At 35.4% G+C, this 23,531-nt stretch overlaps 1 protein-coding gene across 18 annotated transcripts in view; it reads left to right on the top strand.

Annotated features, from left to right (window-relative positions):
• CACNA1D (calcium voltage-gated channel subunit alpha1 D) overlaps nucleotides 1-23,531 on the top strand; it is a 164,881-nt gene that overhangs the window by 49,807 nt on the left and 91,543 nt on the right. For 17 of the 18 annotated variants that reach the window (XM_071755807.1, XM_071755816.1, XM_071755808.1 and 14 more), the window contains exons 4-7: nucleotides 7,393-7,532; nucleotides 11,252-11,394; nucleotides 12,730-12,882; nucleotides 13,308-13,504. In XM_071755807.1, coding sequence (XP_071611908.1) covers nucleotides 7,393-7,532; nucleotides 11,252-11,394; nucleotides 12,730-12,882; nucleotides 13,308-13,504 — 633 coding nt within the window. Of the gene's footprint in view, nucleotides 1-7,392; nucleotides 7,533-11,251; nucleotides 11,395-12,729; nucleotides 12,883-13,307; nucleotides 13,505-23,531 lie in introns of those variants that run through there. The other variant, XM_071755821.1, reaches the window with a different exon arrangement.

Genomic DNA, 23,531 nt, shown 5'->3' on the forward strand with positions numbered 1-23,531 from the left:
CAAAATGTTTTTAAATAGGCTCTTAAACCATTCTGTAAAACCAACCACAGTATAAAGAAAGTACTGGGAAGAACTTGTTCAGCAAACTGACACAATCAAGGATGAAGTTGTGCTTAACATTTCCTTGGATATTGCAGACTATTCTCCTGTCACTTTGAATAAATGCATTTTTTATGTTCTTCAGATTGTTGCTCTGAACAGTGTCTACAAGGAGTATTCTATCCTGCCCTTTCCTATAGTTAAAAGTTCATTTTGTTAACAGCATTGCTGTTGACATTTTTATAGTTTGACTTCTAATGCTCTGGCAGGTTGTTCGCTCATAAGTAATTCAGTCTTCCTGGACTTATTTGAGTGTTATCTTTTATAGTGCAGTACCACGTTATCTACTAAGAAACATAAAGTAAATTACTGTGTATCTGAGTAGTTAAGAAATTGTTTTTTTAAGAAAAAAATTCCGAAGAGATGGTAGATCAGTATAGGAGTATTATATCCCCATCATATATTGCAGTCAGTATCTTCTATGTGAAATTCTAGTCAGTCTGATGTTAGGAAATATAAAACAAAACATTGAGAACTGAACACATTTCTTGGAACAAATGTCTTAAGATTGCTATCCCAGTATAAGGGATTCATGTTCTCTAGTTAATTTTAAAGCCCTTTTTTATTTTTTGTAATACTTTATTACTGTAGCCTGGCTTGCTACAGAAGACCTGATCCTCATCATGGAAGTTGACTGCTCTACAAAAGCAGATCTGAAGGAACTGTTCTGTTCTTCATCTTGCTGGCTTGCAGGAGGCAGTAGTAGACCATAGGTGTAGGACACAGCTCCCCAGCTGACAGCTGGTCTAGGGTTTTCTATTTAAAACTCAAGAAGAATGATTAGAAAAGTTCCAATAATTCAATAGGTCTCCATATTCTGAGACTTCAGATGAGGGCATATGGTACAGATTTGTGTGTCTCAGTGTTTGAAAGCCTTATTCGTGGGGATTTTTTTAAGCTTCTTCACCAAAGTCAAAACCCCAAAACCTAGTAAACTAATTAGCACAAATTTATTTAGCCTTACATAATAAAAGCTTCATTCGTGCTAAAGTTATTTAGAAAAGCAGAGTGTCCCACTGGATAGGTATTTAACAAATCATTCTGTAGTTTTTAAACCAGCAAAAGCAAAGAGCTACTGTAGTCGTGTATCCGACAGATTAATGAGTACAGAACTGTAATGAAAATATTCTCTTTGTTTTATCTGGTTCTTTTGTAATCAAAGTGGAAATTAGATTTGCAATCAGATGGATAAAGCCAGGGCAAATAAAACCTATTTAATGAATGTGTCTTCGTGTTTCTGAGCTGACACTATCAGTGTAGAACAAAACTACAAAACCAATCTTTTCATGTTGTATTTTTGAGTCTTTGACATTCTTAAAGCACAGTATAGTAACATTATAGAATTATGAATGAAAAGTTGATAGAGTGGCAGAAAAAGACTTGAGTAATTTGGATTCTATTCCAGTTACCTTCTTTACTGCCTGCTTTCTGTTGTGCAATACAGATTCCTTGGCATACTGTGCTCAGTCTTGAATAGGAGTTACATGGATTTCAGATGGAAGCTCACAGGTTGATGCCTATTAGCATTTCCACACCTTGCAAGTATTTGGTCACTGCAGAGTGATGTGTTCACTGTCCCTTTGTTGATAATTGGTCAGTAGATAGTAAAGAAATGTGAAGAGGGGGTGTCTGTTACCATTCTAGTAATATATGAGCAAAGGTCCAAAATCATGCCATTTACTTTGCTCCTTCAGAACAATATGAAGCAGAAGAAGAGTATGCACCTTTAAAGGAATGTATTGGGGGGGAATAGTGTACTTAATGATGTACAGACTGAGTAGGTATGTGTGTTGTTTCCACCTAGCAGAGCTCTGTATGGAGCCAAAATAGTCCTGTGTAAAAATAGTATGAGAACTAGACAACTAACTTGGGTTTTTCCTATTTAACAATGGAAAATACTTTTTAAGCTTATGTACTAAGAGTTTTTGTATGAATAAAACTAGCAGAGATCCACACAAATGTCTGCAATCAGTATGAAAAATTATTTGGGTGCAACATTTTCCTGTCTGTACAAATGCATATTTACAGACCTGAAGTATTTAACTGTATCTCCATAACTGTGTTACTTGCAAGATAAAGTAGAAAATAAATTTTTACAGACATGAGAAGCAATCACACTCAAAGATGAAATACAGATCTACAGTACATTTAGAAGTTGTGGTTACAGGAAATAATGAAAAAAAGTCAAGTGTTAAATATGATCTACTTATTCATCTATCTCTGGCTCCCAGAATCTGTCAGATGAAAGCATAGACATTTCTGCTACCTAGTTTTCTCTTTGAAGGATGAAATACTATTCCAGTGATGTAAGTTATTCAAATGCTACTTCAGCCTACATCAACATAAAAGGTAATTTAAGAAACTAACTTACTCTGAGTCTTAATTACACTTCAGTGGCACTTGCACACCCATTTTGTTTATTTGTTGTGCTCAGTGTTTGGGATAAGATGGAGAGTGTGAAAAGTATTACCAGGGGCTGTACCAAATAACTGTGACTTCTCAGTTCAAAGATAAAAATATTTTGTGTCCTCTTTGGAAACATTTGGCCTTATCACCAGAATCACAGCATTGTCATGGTTGGAAAATCCTCCAAGATCACAGAGTGCAAGTGTCAACCCAGAAAAAACACCAAGCCCAATTGAGCACGTCCTGAGTGCCACATCTACATGGTTTCTTAATATCTCCAGGGATTTCACCACATTCCTGGACAGCCTGTTCCAGTGTCTAACTACTTTTTCAATAAATAAATTCTTCCTAATATCTAGTTAAAATCTTCCCTGGTGCTACTTCTAGGCCTAATGGTGAATTCCTTCCTGCAATTGCCCTGCATGCCTGTGAGCCAGTGTAAAAATGTACGGTGTATAAACCTGTTTTATTCTTCAAGATTTTCACAACAAAAGCTGAATTTCATACTTTTTTGTATATTTGGACTGTGGTGGCTGGATAGTGTCATAAAGTTAGGGAAGCATTTTCTCATTGTTTCCCAGAACAGGTTTCTGATGCATAAATGCCCAATTTATGAAAGCAGCTCAGTCACATTAGTACTTTTCCAACTAATCACTTATCAATTTCTGAATTTTGGAAAGAACTGCTCAGATCTTGGTCCGTGGCTTCATAAAACATTCTTCTTTAGCACATAAATCATGATGGGGTGCATTTTTGTGCAGCAATTACTATTTAGGCAGTAATGGTACTATTCAGCTAGAAACCAAAATTAAATACATATTATAGGTATGTGATTACATTTGTTTTAAGTTGCTGCAGTGCTCCCCTGTCAGAAAGTGAAAGCTGCACTTAAAAGAACACTAATGCAGACATAGATGAGAGCAGTAGCTGTATTCCCACAGGTGGATCAGGACTGATCAGAAAAAAGCAACATAATTGCACCGAGCAGAAGAAAAATCCTGACAGCGTTGTTTTCCAAACTCGCCTTTCCTTGTTTGCTATTTCGTACCTAAAGACATTGTGAACTCAATAGCTGTCACCAGATTCTTGACTGATGAGTAGTTGTAATTCTTCTGATAAAGGGAGAGTAATTTCCATGTCTAGGGAATTAGTTATTTTCTTTAAGAACACAAAGTTTAGTTCTCCTATTTGTAGTAGGTATATGGATTTAATTTTTGTTTCATTTTCTGTACTGGTAAACTGCTATAACATTTTCCACATGTCAGAATAGAGAGGTTTACTTTATTTTTTTCTAATATTAGTGTGGTGCAGCTCACAAATAATTTTCAGGGGAATGGAAGTACATGAAGTGAAAAATTAAATCATTATGTTTTGAAACTTCAAACTCTCAGTTACGTTTTTTGTTTGATAAATGCTGTGCTTTTCCAGTGATATGGCTTGGAAGAATGGCTGTTAGTCAGCAAGATAAATGGCTTTGTATATTGTCAGGGCATCAGTAACACATTTTATTTATTAGCACATGTTTGATCAGCAGTCCCCAGATCTGTAATGTCAAAGATTTTGATTTTTTTGTATGTGTAAACTGAAAGAAGTTGTTCTGTTTGTTTACTTCTCTTAAATTAAATCACTTAACTTACCAAGCAGATTTTACTCTGACACATTTCTGTCACTCTGGATGCAAAAAAGGATTAAGAATTAATTTGGGTCTCTGATGTCCAGGGGGTATAAATTCATATCAGAAGACTTAGTTATGTAGCATAATAGATTAATGTTTTGCAAATTTTTGGCTATTTATTTTGAAACAATTACCTTGAGACATGTTAAGTTAAATGCAGAGTCGTGGTGCATCATATCACAAGATGTAACAGTAGTTTCCCCTATTTCTTTCAGAGCTTTTTAAAATATGAAAATAATAAATGATGACTGTACACCATCTGGCTAGAATGCAGTAAAAAAAGGATTTTATTTTTTTCCGGAGTAACAGGGTTTTTGCTAAGCTGATTTACTTAAAATAAGAAAGAAAATGCACTTCTTGGCTGTGAAAAGGAAGTTCTAATGATGTCCTGAAACTTGGTGGATAAGGGTAGCCTTTCTTTTGAACTCTACGATCAGTATCAAAGAGCTCATTGATCTCTCTATCATAAAGGCAATTTACCTTATCATTCTGCTGAGACTTGAAGGCTTGGAGAAGCATTAACAAAGGTGTTAGACAACGTTAGAAGAATCAGACCCCTGTAGGGAGGGATGACCTAGCTCTGTGTAGAATCAAATCAGTGAACAAATTACTATTAATCTATACAGCAATAGGATTAGGTCCTTAATAACACTGAAATATTTTTGTTCTCTGTGTCTTTAGATATTCAGCTATCAGGTTTTTCTCTCTGCTACTTTTGTGATACAATATAGAAGTAAATTTAATAAAAGATACGAGAAATTATGTACAGTTTCTAAGTCAATCTCTGTAATTTCTTAAAGCCAAAGTTGTTTTATCAGTTTTAATACAGATTTTGTTTTTCAGACATGCAGTCTTAGGTATTTCATAACTTTTGTTTGGTTGTTTTATTTCTTAGTGTTCCTACTTCCATTTTCAATGGAATATTCACTTAAAAGATCTCAACTAATTTTGACTACTTAAGATGCTTAGGGATAGTTTTCTGCAGTACAGAGAAAAGAAAGCAAATAATTGTGTGCATCACAAACTGCTAGAACTGCAGTTTTCACTGTGTTTTTTAAAATTCTCTCTTACTGCTTTACATTTCAACTCTACCTCTGCAGCTCATTCAATAATACTGACAATGGTGTGATAGATTAAGCTTTATTTACTCTTGAGTAATGGTTGTTTAATCTCTGAGCATGCAAGGTGGTGAATGGCCTAAAGATGTACTGTGGTTGCAAAGGCAAAATTGGATGTCCATAGTGATTGGCAAGAAGATGCAAAAGCTTGAGAAGGAACTGCCAGTATCTTCCTGAGGAACAGCAGGCTGTCAAGTCTCCAGTTTGTGTTAGAACATCTGTGGCTGCCTACCTATTGAAAACAAAACAATGGCCTGTAAAGAGCTTTAGAACACTCTTTGAAGGGGAACAGTGTAGGGCAAAGGTGCCTTTTAGTATGGAATCTGGTAGTTTGCTGGCTGGAATTGTGTTACTTATTTGCCTGTAATAATGAGACACTGGACATGGTTGCCCAAGAGGTCACACTGGCCTAGGAGATCCCACCCTGTTCTGTGCCTGATGTTCCTTTATGTAAAGAAACTGTTGAAATTTTTGTCTCACATTTTACCTCTATGATTTGGAGATATATTTTGCCTATAGCAAATGCCAACCATAATTTTTTTTCTTCCTTATGTTGTTTTGCATTATTTGTCTCCCTACATCCAGGCTGCAGACTTAGTTATATGTAGGAAAACAGACACAGTTATTGTTGAGAACTGTGTACAGGATAGGATTTGCATGAATTTAACGTTCTTGTGGTATTATTCAAAGAAATGATAATTCATAACCCTTGTGGTGCTCTCTAGCGAAAGAAATCTGATGGCTTTTGGCATTTGCATTTTTCTGTGAGGCCACTTCAATCTTGTTATCTAGTAATTGTTCCAGTTTCTTGGTGATAAATTAACAGGTAAGTGGAAGAGACAATTTGGAAGTAAGTATTAGGAAGTGTAAGGAGAGGAGGAGGATGTCCATCAGTTTCACTGATGCTGGAAGATCTCATGCACAACATAACACAGCTGAGGAGAAGCTGCTCTGGGTGAACCTTTACCGTGTTTGTGAGGTGTATTTAAAGAGAGGGAAAAGTTTTGTGTGTAATGTCTGTGCTGGATGTGAGTACAGGATAGAGATTGTAATCCTTACTGAGCAGTTAAAGTCCATACATTTAATGTGTGTGAGAGGTGAGCACTATCATGTGTTCCTGAACATATTTTTAAAAAATGAATACTTCTCTGTCTTTTATTCTTGGCTCTAGTATTTGCATAGCAACAGATAGTGAAACAAAGTATTAAACAAAGTTATGAAATTATGATTTCTGAAGGTAAAAAGAATGAACATATTAATTGAGTAGTGTTGATAGCAGTGACCTTTACAGTTTAGCAACATCAAATATGCTGTTATAGACAGAAGCCACAAAAATGTTATCCAATTAGCTAGGAAAATAGATTCAATGTGTAGCTCTATTTAAATTAAGAGTTTTGGTAAGATGAAGGCACTAATAATGTTTTTTAAAGGACTGAAACAAATCTAAACTTTGAGCTTCAATGATGCACAAGATGGTGATTCACTAACTTCAATTTTTTTTCAAGTATATTCAGAGGATCTAAAGAAATTCTGGTGGCTGACTTGAAAGGAAGTAATCAGTGTAATAAATCAGTGTAAATTTCCAAGTGAAGATTAAAAACTTGCAAGAGAGTGTAAAATTGAGTGAAGACCCTGTTAAACAGCTCATAGCTTTTTGATTCTCCTTAGTATGGAGTAACACTCTTTCAGACTCCCTTATTAGGGAAAGTAAGAATAGCACTGCATACCTTTTAGGGATATTTCCAGGACTCTGTTCTACAGCATTTTCTGATTTTAAATACAAAGAATCCTTTTGACCTGGATGGGATTATTTGCTTAAGCAAAGGTACAGTATACTTCCATGTTTGCAAAATCAGAGCATTTTACTCTCACAGAATGTGAAAACAGGAAAATATAATGCAGTTATATAGTTATAACTTTGTCAATACAGCTATCATTAAGTGCTATGCAATTAAAATGTAAAATAAACTGCTGTCACATATTGCATTTTCTTAATCATGATCAGTACAGCTTACCCACTTAATGCAAATTCTAACTAGTGAGAGATGAGTTCAATTATATTGTCTTTTAATGTACTTTTTTTGTCTTTTACAGGAAAAAGTAGAATATGCCTTCCTGATAATTTTTACAGTTGAAACATTTTTGAAGATTATAGCATATGGATTATTATTACATCCCAATGCATATGTTAGAAATGGATGGAATTTATTGGATTTTGTAATAGTAGTAGTAGGGTAAGTAACTTATCTTTTTATAAAAAATTTTAAAATCTTCTTTACAGTGAGATATAGGTCTGTTTGTGAGTAACAGCCTACTCTTGATTTCTGTTCCTTTGGAATAAAAGAATGTGCATGGTATAAGAGAAAAATTCAAAACAAAGCTATAAAAATTTCAGTGTTACCTTTGGCTGCAGGTTGTTTTGCTCAATAGTAAAATTTCCCAGAGAATTCTGAGTTCTGCCAAGAAATTTTCTTTGCTTCTTGTCTTGCAGAAACTGTTCTGATTTTTCCAAGGTGAACTCCTGATGTCTTTTCATATGATAAAAGTTGGTCTGTTTAGGTTCATACATGATTTCATTTATTCATTATTATACTGTGCTTATGTGGCATTCATCTATTTTACAAAGACCTCTGGGAGAAGCCACGTGTTTTGAAGGGAAGAAGCAGTGGTCAGGGGACAGAGTCAACTGAGTGGTACCTTGATCTATCTGAGATCTGAGGAAAATTGGATTTCTCTTCAGGCTGCTGTACATAAGGCCTGAGATATAGATGACTTTGGCTTGCTGGGGGGAGAAAGTATACTAAAAATGTCTTTTTCCACCCTACACACCTTGGTGGAACAGGAAAACTTGAAGAGTTTGTCCTGTTCCTCAGAGGAGGGACTACTCAGGCCTTATGCAGGTTATGGAACAGTGGAGCATCCCACATTTGCATTATGATGAGTAATATTTTGTGTCAGGAACTTTGTCAATGTTTGTGCTAGTTCATTAGAAGATCCTACCTCCAGGTATCTAGGGTATTAAAACTGAGGGATATATTCCCCCGTTCCCTAAATATTGTGGTGATTATATTCAAAAAGGGAATTTCCAGTTCTGTAAATTTTGCTTACTCAAAATATTGTGTGGAACATGGAGAATGTTATGCAGATCTAGAATGTGGAGGATATAATCCATGTAGAACACTGCATGTTACAGCTGGCTTGAAAAGAAGACCTTGGCATGCAATGTGCAATTTTAATTTAATTTTTAGGTTCAAACTATATCGAAGGCTGTCTGTAATTGAAATGGTCCAGAAATTAGAGTGTGTGCTGCTCTTATGGCCCTTCATTATATTAAGGGAAACAAAAAGATGCAAAGTAAAGGAATTTGTGGTAAAGCAGCACTAAATTTGGGCACCTATTATGTATGCCCAACTTGTAACTGTTGGATTCAGAGATAGTAAATGTTACTGAGAAGACTGTATTTGGGCCAGTTGCTTGGTATTCTGGCAGTTTTGGTGCAAGACTAAAATTTGTACATAAATAGATCTTTCATCAGGTCAGGTAATTCTCAACAGATTGGCCTCTGTGCCTGAAGGGGAAGCTTGGTGAGCAGGTGTGGAGACAATCACACATAAGAATCTCTACTCTCTTGCCAGGCAGCCACTTGGATAAACCTCTTCCCTTTTGTCAAGTGACCATGGAGTTACCGTAACCCTGGAGCAGTCTAATTAACATGACCTCTATCTTTGGCTGTGTCCTAAATACATGATAACTAAAAAATTTTCCATTAACTCATAAAACACTCATTATTGGAGGCTAAGTCTAGTTAGGTCAGATGCTCACACTGAATCTGTGCAAAGCATGAAGAAAAAGTACTACATTTTATCAAATATCTACATCGTCACACTAAGATTTAAATCCTAGGTCAAAACCAAAAGTTTTGGAATATAAATTACTCTGTAGATTTTTATCAGTCTACCTGGAACACAAGATGGACTTTTCATGACATAGCAGGCACTGACAAAACTGTGAGCAATATTTTTGCTGCTTTTTTGAAGAAGAACACAACCTACATAAGCAACCACGATTCCATTTATTTAATTAATACTTAGAAGCCAGTAAAAAATTGATTTTCATATATGACTAAAAGTGGATATAGAATCACTTCTGGATCTGATTCTGTTTCACTACTTTCACTGTGAAATTTCATTAGGTATTTGAATAGTTTTGAAAGAGCTGCCATGATATCCTGTATTAGATGAAATTTGCTTCATGTGCTTTCTCTGCACAAACTCTAGCCACCCAAATGAATCAACCCTAATTATACCAAAAGAAATCTCCATTAGAGAAAGGGAAGTATGTATAGAGACTTTGCCCTCAAAATGAAATTTGGCATCTAAACTTTGGTAAAGTGAGCAGGAAAATAAATGTTAATTTTAATAAAGGACATCAGTGGTTTTATACTGCATTGGCTGTATGGGATAGATGTAAAATGACAGAGTTATAGACATAAATTACTGATGTTTTCTCCTGTCTGTCACTTTCTCTGAAACCAGTCAGAGTATGAATTGCTTTCAGAGGAATCTACTACTTGCCTGTATGCTACATAATTTCCATTGAATTATGTGAAAGAATAAGGTTTTGGTAGAGAAATCCTTCATAGCACCTTCTTATGGCTGTAGCACTTTAATTTTCTGAATGATGTATGAACTGACAGACTGAAAGCAGCTTCTGTTAATTCAGGACTTGACTGAGAAATATATTTAATCATGTCTGCCTTTAGAGCATGGTTAGTCATTCTGAAATCTTTGAGGTAGCTCATTTTCATGGAATTATTCTTCTATTAAATGATAGGGCTGAATCAGGACCTGAAATATGAAATGTCTGAATTTCTGTGGTTATAGCAGTTTGTAGGTTGCTGGTGTTTTTTCTCAGATCTGTAGCCCTCATGGGTGGGTTTCACTCTAGAGGAGAATGAAGCAGCTCAGGGATGGGCATTGACTGATGTAGATCAATTGCTTACTGGGGGAAGAGAAAGTCTGCAGAATCCTAGTTTGGGCAAACTATTAAATTTCCAGAAAATATCCATCATGATAGAGTTGTGAAAACTTTCCTTGATGAATCTAAAGCATCCGCATTTCAGGAGTCCTTTGCCAGTGTAAAAAATTTTTCAGGATTGCAAAACTATTGACTCAATAGTCCTTTTGGGGAAGTTCAGTTTTTCAACTGCAGAACACCAGGCTGTGCAAAGAGTAATATGGTTTGCATGGTCTAGCAGCAGTCTGGAAAACCATGCGTCTGAAAGGCATGGTCTATGCTAAAATAAACTTAATATTACTTTGCACTTCAACCACTTGTATCACTTTGGTTTGCTGCTAGAAGTGGGAAAGAGAAGCAAACCTCTTCCAAACTGTTCTGATGAATGACTTGCTCATTTCTGCAGTGTAGGAAGGCAACACAATAAATGGTTCATCTGAGAGTGTTTTTATCCTTAAATATATTATGTTAGAAACAAATCTCTTCCCTGTTATTAAATGTTGGACTCTAATGATTTTTAATATATTCTCTTTTGTGTTGGCTGTATTTAGAATATTGAACTGCAGTGCCACTTGGAGTTCATATATTCCACCAAAATTAAAACAGATGGTTTCTACTTGTTATCTATTTCATGTTCAGCCTTGAAGATAAAACTTGTGAACAAAGAATTGGCAAAGTAGCTTCATTTATTTAAAAATAGCAGATTGTGTATACAAGTAGAATGCTAATTTCTTTGATACTGTGTGATCCTCTCTCTCTGGAGGGATTAGAAACTCCTGGAGTTGATAACTCCTCCTGTCATGTTTTAGTGTGTAAACCTCTTGTTTGGGCAGCTGAACAGCTTTTCAGAATTATCTGCAATTCAAGTAATTTCCTAATACCTTTGATTGCATGGTAAATGGATGGTGATGACCTTACCCTTCATCTCATTTTCTAGATTATTTAGTGTAATATTGGAACAATTAACCAAAGAAACAGAAGGTGGCAGCCACTCGGGTGGCAAACCTGGTGGCTTTGATGTCAAAGCCCTAAGAGCCTTTCGTGTATTGCGACCTCTCCGGCTTGTATCAGGAGTGCCCAGTAAGCTCTTTTCTATTTAATTCCATTGGAATGAGTACTGTTAACTGGTCTGATTATTTAACTTTCTTCTTCCAGACACGAACAGGAATGAGATAATATAAAGCTGATTTTTTGTTATTTGGTTATGTATATAAAGTGAGTTTCAAGATGAGCGATATCCTGTTTCAAGCTGAACAAAGGACTGTGAATTCATTCAGTGTATGATCTTCTTATGCAGTTCACTAAGCAGACAGGGGGATGTGCTTCCTTTTTAGAAGCTTTATATAGATGTAAATTACATGTTAAAATGCAAACACACCAGAAAATAAAATTCAGATTTTTTAATTCCAAAACCTCGCAGATCTGAAAGTGTAGGTGGTCCTAAAATGGTTTATATGTTGGTAAGTGTGTGCCAAAGCACATTACACATTTCATATTTCCTGCCCCCTCCAGTGCACATGAATGCTTTCTGTTTATCTCAGCTAACAGACAAATGAGGAAACTTAAGAAGTAGAACAATACTATTTAAAGAAAGCAATTGAATTTCCTGATTATCTTTCTTGTTCTCTTTCAATACATTATTAATGACTGAAGTTACTTGAGCTGCATAAGAACTTCATGGCTTACAATTCAGTTCTTTCCAAGACATTCAAAAGAATACTGATGCTGTGTTTATTATATCGTAGTCTGTTACATGGAAATTATCATGGTGGTAAATATTTAGCAAAAGAACTTCAGTGAAGACAGAAGCAGTCCTGTGAAATGTCAGAAGAAAGTCTGTTAAAATAAATATGAGACACACTCTGTTTTCGTTGATAGTGTGGCAGCTCAATTAGTCTGGGATTTACTTTTTTTTGGTAAAACAAAAAATTGAGTGAATATTTAAGGAAAAAAGAAAAACGAGGACATTTTGAAAATGCTGAGAGGGATAGATCATAAGGAAGTAAGTTTGTTCAAAGTGATAATGTGTTTCCCTAGGTAACTGTCTATTATCCATCTCTCCAGACCAGAAATACAGTTCTGTAATTGGTTCAGTGTATGTTTGCCCCAAAGTTAAGGTTCTAGCACAGAACTTCTTAAAGGCCATATACAATAACCAAGAGCCACACACTATGTGTCCTGTCTTTCCAAAAACCCATAAAATCTGGTGATAAATTTAAAGCATTGGCTTGCACGATGCAACCTTTGTTAGCAGGGAAAATAATTAGACTTTGACAGAGTTTTAGATTATTAGGAAGTATTTTATGTCACAAGAATATTTTGCGTATAATAACATATAGTGTGTAATTATAGCAGAATCAGGAAGGCAAGACATTGATGTCAGGTTCATATCTCGTATCTTCTTTTTTCTTTTAGGTTTACAAGTTGTCCTGAACTCTATCATAAAAGCCATGGTCCCCCTCCTCCATATTGCCCTTTTGGTATTGTTTGTAATCATTATCTATGCTATTATAGGATTGGAACTTTTTATTGGAAAAATGCACAAATCTTGTTTTCTTATTGATTCAGGTAAGCCATGAAACTTTTGACTGAAGCGATTAATTTTTTGTCAAGATGGTGGGATTTGAGTTGGATATAGAACAGGGGCAAAGTATTAAAACCTTTGTGAGCAGTTTTCATTAAGGTTAACAATTATAGGAAGAATAAATTAAATTGAAAAAAACACCAAAAACCAAAACTGACCAAACAAAAAAACCCCAAAAAACTCCCAAACATTGAAAATGCAAATTGGTTTGAAACTAAAACATGCTATGAACAGGTTGTAATTTCTGAAATGTGCAACTGAAATGTCAGTAGTGAAATCAATAAGGGTGTCTATCCACAAGGGGCAGCTCAGTAATTTTTTTTTTTCCTTCCAACATTTTTCACTCAGAGTTAACTGACCAGAATTCACTTAAAGTTCAGATTTTTTTTTTTTTTTTGTCAATTTTCAGATATACTTGTTGAAGAAGATCCAGCACCTTGTGCATTCTCAGGGAATGGACGTCAGTGTGTCATGAATGGCACTGAATGTAAGGGTGGATGGGTTGGACCAAATGGAGGCATAACCAACTTTGATAATTTTGCATTTGCAATGTTGACTGTGTTCCAGTGTATAACCATGGAGGGATGGACAGATGTGTTATACTGGGTAAGTTCATAAACCACTGGCTTTCTTTACTCTTAAACAAGCTTCAATGTTCAAGTGAGAAATAAGCTGTGTTTTACAATACCTTCAGCAGGAAATGTTGGGGAATTTTGCAGGAGACAAGCTCAGCTGCATACTTTCTCCCATGACAGCATCTTACTGGAATCCTCAGGCTAAAAAGGCATTTCAGAAACAAATTTATTCATTGTTTATTTGAGGGTTTTTTTGCATGTTCCACTTGAATAAATGTAGTATTACAGTTATGTCCTTTGGACCAGCATTTTTTTGTGCAAGCCTACGGTTTTAAAGTATGTCTTTTCTGATTAAGCTTAAGAGTGCTCTCCTTTTGTAGTATTTCTGCAAAATATTTCACATAAATTAGAATAAAACAAGCTCTCAACTGTCATTGCTTGGGGACTGCAAACTATTTGTTAACAAACAACAAACCACAATAGTGGTGGGCCTGACACTGTCTCCGTGGAAACAGCAAAATGTATTAAAAGAAACCTGTGTAAGTCCCCACATTTAAGAGCTCTAGCATCAGGTATGAAACCTCCAAAATCTCACACTGCAAACAGACAGCTGGACCCAGACTGAGAAACTGAAGATATATTTAGTTCTGATTTTGCAAATGAGAATAGATGTAAAGGAACATGTGGATTTTTTTAAAGGAATAGGGTTGCCTAAATACACAGATAGACATTTCTCTGCCTAATGCCATTCCAACCTAAGGCCATGACATTCTTTTGTGAATCTTAAAGCACCAAAAGATGTGATATGAGTGATTTGTCACAGGTTATTCAAGAACTCTGTGACAGAACCTGCCTACCACAGGTGCTGAAAATCAATGAGAATGTTCTGTACTGACTATACTCAGCAGTAAGTCTTTGCAGTAATCAGGACCTTATAACAAGTATATTTCTATTTTCTATATATTCTAACAGTTCAGATGTTGGAAAATATTTGTGAAAAGAAATAAACTGATTCCTAGTAATGGTTCTTATTAGCAAGCTGTTAAAATATGATTTCAAGATGTATCTTACTGGAATTATACTCCAGCTTGTTACTCACAGCAGCTCATATTTTGAATATCTTTAAGTTTGCCTTGCTAAATGAAACAGTTCACTAATAGCACATCTGCTGTGGAGTGCTGGATGCACTGTTAGCCACTGAATGAACACTTAATTTTATGTGGTCATTTTATGTTGATTTTGTTGCAAATCAAGGAAAAATATGCAGTTACTAAAAAAATATAAAGCCAGAGTGTAGTCTCAGATAACATCAATGATGCTAGACTATAGTATATGCAGATATCTTTAAGATGGTAAACTGGCATTCTTTTAGGATTGAAAGACAAAAATATGCCCACGTTTCAGTACCTGATAATTCCTCCAACTGGCACCAATTTTTTTCAAAGAAAAACTAATGGAAAAACTTTGGGGAATTACTGTATTTGAAATATGATTGTTACAAAGAATATAGAAACAAACTGAGTGGCTCAGTATAAAACATTTTTTTCTCTAAGAATTAGAAGTATTCAACAGATGCATCTTAAAAACTCTTTGTAGAGTCTCCACTGACAGCACAAAAAATAAAAACATCAAAATCTGATGCTGAATATTGCCATGATCAGACAAAATGCAAGGCATAAAAAAATGAAAAAGACAAACTCAAAACTGCAAACATGTATTATTTTATTTATTACTCCTTAATGAGTTTCCAATGTAGAAGACATTTACAGGTATGTGTTCTGTCTGTTTGCATTTTATTACAAATGATAATGGGATTATTAGATAGAGAAGCAAATATTTATTGACCTAGTGAAATATAATCAAAATCAGATATTCAAGAGGTTTTGTAATCTCTTAACCAGTGTTTACATAATTAGATGATACATCTGGATTCTCTACATGTGGGCCAACAAATTATTAATTGTCAAGCTGAAATTACTTGCTGAGGACAAGAAAAGTGATAATTCATTAGTTTTAATTTTACACTTGTATTAAGCTAAGGTAGATTTAGCTGTTGCTAGCTAAAAATTGGAAAAGATTTTATTTTAATTGCAAAGTGTGAAAACATTAGAGATATACTGAATTGTAATAAAAATGCGCAAAAAATCTAAGGAAACCAATTTAGCTACAGCTTTATGGGTTTTTGTGTTGCTTTTAACCTAGAAAACATCTGATGATACAGAGGCTGAATGAATTTTATCTTAAACGTATGCAAAACAAAACCCAGAAATACTCAAAATTGCACAAAATTCTGATTTCCATTTGGTCACTCTTTGAACAGTAGAATTAACTACGTAGGCTTATCCTGCTAGCAGGTGTAATCTGAGTGGGCAAAATATGTGAAATATTTTGCATCTTGTTATGTGGCATTCTGTTAGCAAGAATGACAGCTGAAAATGACAGCTTCCAATAACACTTACCAGCACAGCTTGTTATCACCTGGTTAACAACAGTAAACTTAGCTTAAAAATTCTCCAGGCATCAATAGATTATTCTTTTGAGTACATCTGTTATAGATTGAGGACTTGATCCTGTTACTGCTGGGCACACTTCAGACCCCAGTGACTCACATGGGCATCCTGCTGCTCACCAGTTTGAATCTGAGTTCCATACATAATTCACTGAATAGTATGGGTTGCATTTCAGCCACAAAAAATGTGATTCCTTAGTGCCAAATTCTAGAATTAGCTCTGTAAGTTAAGTGGTAGTGTTCTTGGTTTTGCCAGCCAGCACAGTTTACGTGTTCCCAAATTGTATGATATGTTTGTGGCTGCACATGGGTGCATCTCCATTTATATGAGGCTTGTCTTTCTTCCCATTCACATCTCTTTATGTTTGCTCTCTGACCTTAACTGAAGCTCATGCTATTAGTTTCTGGGACCCCAGTGCAGTCCTTGTGAATGGCAAAGTGGCAGTTTCTCTGTGCCCAATTTTTAATGTTCTGGCTCACGTTCTAAAGCTGAGAGCATAGTATTCTTTCCCTCATTTCAGTTTGTGCTAGGAAACACTCAGGGATTACAAAATCTGAACCTGCATTTGCATAACTGGCTCCAGATTTTTTCTATGTCTTTCAGACATCTAGACTTACAGTCTATTAATGGCACACACATTTTGTAAATAGCTTTTATTTTTAGCTCTTTCACTTGATATGTAGGAACACACATAATGAGCAGCAGTACTTGCCAGTAAAACCCCCAATTTTCCCCTGAGTACCAGAATTATCACATTTAATTCTTGTTTTCACCATAGTGAAGTTATCTTGAGCTTTACTACAGTAGTGTAGTCTACACTGACATTCCTGTAAGGTGAATGAGACACAAGCAGGGCCTCTGTGAAACAAACTGCTCTGGGTTGCCAGTACAGCTGATTTGATGGTGAAGCAACTGTATGATTACTGAATTTTACTAAGTCAGTTTTATGGACACACTTTGCATAACTATCTGAAATTTTAAGAGCCTTGATTCTCGTGACTCACCGAATTGGCACTGTTCAGATTGATCTGGAGATGTTTGAGGTTGAAGTGGTTCAGCTGAAACTGATGAATGATGTCCTGTATGGTTTTGCCTATTAATACACCTACTGGTATGTTAATAAGATATTCTCAAGGATTCAGGTTTAAAATATACAATTCACTACTTCAAATGTCTCATCAATCTAAAACCATATCTAAAACTTACATAAGGTTTAAGGAAAGGGATGGTAGTTTTAAAAATATTTTTAGTGCTATGCCAAGTTAAAACTCTGTCCCTTCCTACTGTTTGATAGTAGCATATGTTGTCATCAAGTCCTCTATTTGTAATTCCTCTGTTTTTATAAGAAAAAGAAGTGTTCTCTTAGAAATCTGTTTCTTTCTTTGGGAATTAAGCTTTGTGTATGCCAATGTACTCCTTGAATCATCTTAGCAGATTTAAAGAAAATCAGTAATTTCTCTAACAGTCTGTTCAGGCTGCACTGCAATTTTGTGATTGTCTGGTATGCAGGTGTCTACACAGCCATTGCATTAATGTTACTGGAAATGACACATCAAGATAGAACAGACTATCAATATTTCTTTAAATGTCTTTCCATAACCAAGTACAAGAGCTGTGGCTTCCTTACTATCTTTGCAATAGTTCAAGACATTTTTATTGTGTAAACTAAAAGACAGAAAATCTCTAGATGCTTTCTAACTGGATGAAAATTTGAAAAAAAATTACTACGACTCCCACATAGGCCTATGCAGAAAAAATAATTACAATAATAAATCAAGGTAGCCTATTGATTTTTCAGTGTCAAGCAGATGATCGGTAAATCTTCTAATTATATCTGTCTTTAGAATGGTCCTAGTTTAAGAATCTTAAAGGAAAACCTACCGAGAGGTATTATAAGGGGGTATAATGTATTTGAAACCAGCTGATGTGCAGCCACAGTTTTTTTTTCCTGGTCACAAGCAAGTAGTTTCACATATGTCTCACAAGAGAAAAGAGAACCTACCATCTGAGCCACAAAATATATTGTCAGTCAGTGCACAAACAAGAAGTTTCAGAGTATGTTTGAAATACTATCACAACTGGCACTGGCGTGCTGAGCAGGAATCTAAAAAAATGTGACCAACAGTCAAGCAATAATTCTCTAGAGCTTTGAAACAAATGGTTTAATAATCAAAAAACTTTGGGTGATTTAAGTTGTATTACTCCTAGGACAACTGCAGAAATGGAAGGCGTGTTACTGCTTCCAAATGATACTTGTCAGCAATTAATTTCAGCTTACAGTCAGAGAAATCAAAGAATGCTTGACAGCTTTTTTTCTCCTTTGTAAATAACTTGCAATTATTTAGCAAACAATGTTAATCATGAGTAAATATGCTAGAAAAATCTTAGAAAATATTTATTTTTGCCTCTGTCTGTTATGTTCTAAGGATAGCTTAATGCTGTTCTCTTAACATCACTCAACACCACTCGCAGGTCATCTAAGGGAGACTCTTCAGTGAAACAAGGCAGCTCATCCCCACAGGCACTGATGTGCTGGATGCACAGTGCTCCCAGCCCCAGATGACTACATAGGCAGAAATTTAACACATGATATCCAGCTGGAAAAAGAGCATTAGACGTGTTGGATGACAGTATTAATATACTGCAGAAATCACACTTAAGAGCCAGGGATTGCAGGCAGGATTTCTCGAATTTGCATATTAATTACTTGAATCCAATTTCAAGTTAAGATCTAGCTTAACCCCCCTGCCTTTTAGGTAATGATTTGGACTAATTTATGTTCTCCAAATATAAAAAGCTCCAAAAAAAACCCCCACCAAGAGACAAAACTTAATTTGCCAGTATCTTAGAAACCTCAGAGAGAAAAGGGATTGATTGAGCTCAGAAATGCAAACAGAGCTACCAAGGCAAGGAATATGCATACAAAATATTTGATTTAGCACCAAAAGTAATGGTCATATGATGTATGTAATTTTTTCAAATGAGCATCTTAACACAAAGACCCCACCTGAGGACGATTTTAAATTACCTCACAGAGAATTATCTTTTCCATGAAGTCAACTTGATTTGCTTTGACAGGGTGTCTAATATCAGTCTTTGCTGACTGCTGACCTGTACTGCAGTCAAAGCATTGAACTAACTTCATACTATTTCTCCCCCAAAAGTCTGAATAAAATGGATAGAAATTAGATTAAAAGTAGGCTAGATTTTAGGTAGTGCTAACAATTCCACTAGCTGAATAGCTAGTTTCTTTAAAATCTGTGCTGCAAGAAGCAAACAATTCTTTTCCAACCATCCGAGTTCCCAAGTGGTCACAGGGTAATAGTCTGGTAGGTAAATTCACATCTACCCTGGTGTTCTGTTAGTTGTTTCTACCTAAAGTAAGGTAACAATTTTACATCATCAATCCAAATAGTAAATGCTATTGTGCTTGTATTTTTTTTTTGTTAAGCCTATAAGAAATAGTAAATACATCCAATTAATATTTAATGTTGTGTGGTACATGTATAGGTGGCATAGGAGATAAGGAAAGAAAAAAGATAGTACATATCACCAAAGAGGATACTATAGCTCTGTTCATTTTAATACATTGCAGCTAGATATTTAAAATTAAGCACACTGTTTGCCACATTAATTTCAATAGTTTTTTTTATCCCTTTGATTTAACAAGCCAAATTAGTACATAGGTTTGTACATCAGTACATAATTTTATTACTTGAAATTAGTTTGGTCCATATAGATAAGTAGGTAGAAGTACTAATAAACTGTTAATTCTAAATTAATATGCTGGAATCAAACACTTCCTCTTTGTTATACCTGGAAAATAGATTTTATTAAACCTGGTGAAGTCCTTCCAAAATCCAACAGAAAACCTTCTCTGGATTACTGTTTTCTAGAGGGCAGTACCCTTTGGTTTTCTCTGGTAGTGTCCATCTGCTCCACAGGTTCAACCTGGGAGAGCTGCCTGAAAAAGAGAATTTCTTAGCAGTCACGTTTGACATGTGGCCTTTCCTTGGAACAATTGTTTGATTCCCCATCCAACTACCTGTTAAAGACAGGAAGTTGATTAATGAAATGCCACCAACAGTAATTAGCTAAAATATCATCATATACTTTATTTTTGCATCTGAATAAAGAAAAAAATTAAGACCTGCATCTAAACTTATTTCAAATCAATATTAGAAACAACAATTGAAGAACAAACGCTTTATGTAAATACCTAAATTAAAGACTTCATTAACTAATAGAGGATAAAAATAACAGGTAAAAATAATTGATAGAAATTGAGGTCTGTTCAAATATATCAAATCAATAAAATTGAAGCATTGTCTTAGAATTTGAGAGTCACTTCCATGTGTCTGAAATGCAATTTTATAGCATGGTTTGCATACAGAAGACAGGGAGTCAGATTTAGAGGTGATCAAGTAATTACAAGTCTCTCTAGGCATGGTAATGATTTTTCACTTCTCCAAGAGATATGTTTCTCTTTAGCCCTACCTTAGTGCCCAAGCCATCATTTCCCATTTCTTTCTGAGCTGAAACAAAGCAGTGGTCTCTGAGTTCACTTCCCACCAGTGTCTCTCTCAGCTCATTTTTGTGTTGGCAGTACAGCAAAGTTGAGCCTGGCCAACCAGCAGAATGTCAGGGAAATACAGGCTTTAACTCAGGAACCCAGATGAGACTGAATATAAAATTACATGCTTTTACAAACCAGCCTGGGGGCTGTTATGCTTCAAGCACAGCCTGTTTTAAGTCAGCTTTAAGTTAACTCCACTTCAGCCAAGAATATCCCAGAACACAACCTTTGAAGCTAGAAGGCTTTGAAAAGCTGTCTGGTATGCTCTGAAATGAGTAGAATAAATAGCCTGTGATCTGAGGCTTTGTGAGCTTACATTGTATGCTCTGAAGAATGCAGGGTTATTCCCATTTCACAAAATACTGATTTCTGAAGGATTTTAGAATCTGTCAAGAGACTGTGTTTGTCAGACAACAATTTTTAAAAGATTATTAGGTAGCTTAGAGGTAACAATACGTAAACGCACCAGTTGTGTGGGTTTAAGAAATTAAGCAAGTTTGAAACATAATGGAAAACAGCTCAAAATAGATTCATGCATCAGGGCATTACATCTGAAGTAGCACAAATGCAGAATTAGAGGCATTATTGCATTGCTTTAGTGTTATCTCTGGTTAGGGCTTAGGTTAGTTGATACAAATGAAGAGCTTGCAACAATTTTCAGTAAAAGAGAAGCAGGCATACAGAAAAGTATGACACTGATCTGCATGCAATTGCACATGAGGATTTTGCTCACAATTACTGCAGATAGGAGTAAATGAGCCATTTTGATGATTTAGTTGACGTTTTAGATTGGAGTGTGCCATCTGCTGCTCTGTAACACTAACGGTTATGTCTGCTGGATATTTGGCTTCCTCCGTTTCACTTCAGAGTCTTGGTCTCTAATCATCTACAGTGCATTGTAATTATAGTTTACTCCAACTACAGCACAGCTCACAAGATAATTCACTCCAAATGCCAGATGAGCAAGTTTCAGATTCTACTGTTTGTCCTATCAGCTCAAGATGAAGTTTCAATGCTTTGCAGACATAGAAACATGTACATATAAATATAAAGAGCCAAATATGCAGTGAAAATTATTTATTTCCCACCAGTTTAACTTGTGTAAAGTAACTTGTCTCAGAGCTGGTAGCATCAACAAATGGGCTCTTTTACAAGGACTTTTGGACTGTAAGTTACTGCATTGCTTGTGAAAGGGATAGAATGGACTTCAGAAATCAATTCAAAGTTCTTTTCAAAGGTGTTTAAACATACAAATTTAATTTAACATCTGTTTGAAAGGAGTGAAAATGCCAGAGTGTACCCAAATTTGGCATCTCTGACAAATAAGCATTTTCAAACACTTATCTGAATATTAGACTTCCACTGTTATGGTGAAACAGAATTAAGTGATATGAAAAATAAAGTGTTCTTTGTGTCATCCATTATCTGATCTGTCCTTTGGTTTGTTTGATGGAAAAGCTATTTAAAAATGAAGTCCAAAAAGTGAGACTAGATCTGGAAAAGGGCACAAAGAAGGCCAAGAAGGGTGGTACTTTGAGGTGTCTTTGCAATAGATATTATGGATGCTAAAAGCTTAACAGACTCAAAAGGAGTTGGGACAAGCCATTGAGAGCCATTAAATACGAGACCCCTTCTGGTACAATACGTCCCTGAGCCACAGAGGGCAGGAATCTTGCAAGGATTTTTTTGTGAATATTTGAGATGTGATGTCTTCTAGATTCCCTGGTGCTACTTTAGCATAATTCAGGGGGTTTTACTTTTTATGTTTCTTAGTAGCAACTTCCAGCTCATCTGAAATTTGTGTCTTCATAACTCCTTATTCTGCACTTTAGGTGAGAAGTCAGCATTAATTCTTTCAACAGAAATACCTTGTTTCTGAGGATAGGGTGATATTTCTGTACTCATGTACTAACCAAGCTCTGTCTTAATGTTTAATCAGAAGTCAAATTGACTCTATTAATCTTTCTTTAATTGAAAGTTATGGAAAATGCCACTTTACATGCACAGAATGAGCAGTGAAGTTTTCTGGGAGATGACTTCTTTTTGTACTTTCACCTCTGGTATTAGTGCAATCAAATATCACTTCATGAATAGAAATTACAGTGCATTGCTTGAATAGAGTTTAATTGTCTCTAGAATTAAATTGTAAAATTCTGGAGCAGATGCATTTTCAGGCTATTACTTTAAGGAGTTTAATCCTAGGTGTGTTCCACTAGATTAAGTGTTCCTGAATTAGGAATGCTTCTGAATAAGTTCAGCACCTTCCCAAACCAAAGCATTTCTTCTAGCACTGTTTATCTGCACTTTCTAATTTTTACATCACAGACCATAAGTCTTAGATAAGCCTAAAATAGTGGGCTTAAAATCAAACTGCATAAATGAGAAGGAACTTTTTTGTATGTTATGCACTACAAAGGGAATGAAAGAAATGCAAATCACAGTTGCCTGTGCTAATAGAACCTTTGGGACAGAGTGTGGAAGTTTCAACTTTGCTCCTGGGTTACTAAATTAGCACTAAATGCCTGCCTTCCTACATATGTTCTCTTTGTGAATGGAAAGAGTGTATTGAGCTGGATTGCAGTGATTCCCAGAGGTAAAATTGCAACTGTTGATTTTTCAGGTTTTAAAAAGAGTTTTGTACTAGGAAAATGTTGATATCAACACCAGATTGGTGTATTTTAGTAAATGCCTTTCTCTTCTTGCTGTTAAGATTTCTCAAATGTAAAAGACTTTCTCTGAGGCAATGGGCATGGATGATAAAAAAAAAGAAAACAAACCCAGATGGTTTTCTTAGTTATAGGCACCTGAGATGCCTAAGTATTTCTAAAATTTATTTCTGTGAAAAGTACTGAACAGGAGGCTAAGTATAAGCAGGTCAGTATAATGGCATTTATTTTCCATATGAATATACTGTTGCAAAATTGGATTATGGAAGCTTTTAAAATTGAATGCAATGGTCCCAGCCTTTTTGA

The sequence above is a fragment of the Heliangelus exortis genome, chromosome 12 (assembly GCF_036169615.1).
Source record: "Heliangelus exortis chromosome 12, bHelExo1.hap1, whole genome shotgun sequence".
Taxonomy (NCBI): domain Eukaryota; kingdom Metazoa; phylum Chordata; class Aves; order Apodiformes; family Trochilidae; genus Heliangelus; species Heliangelus exortis.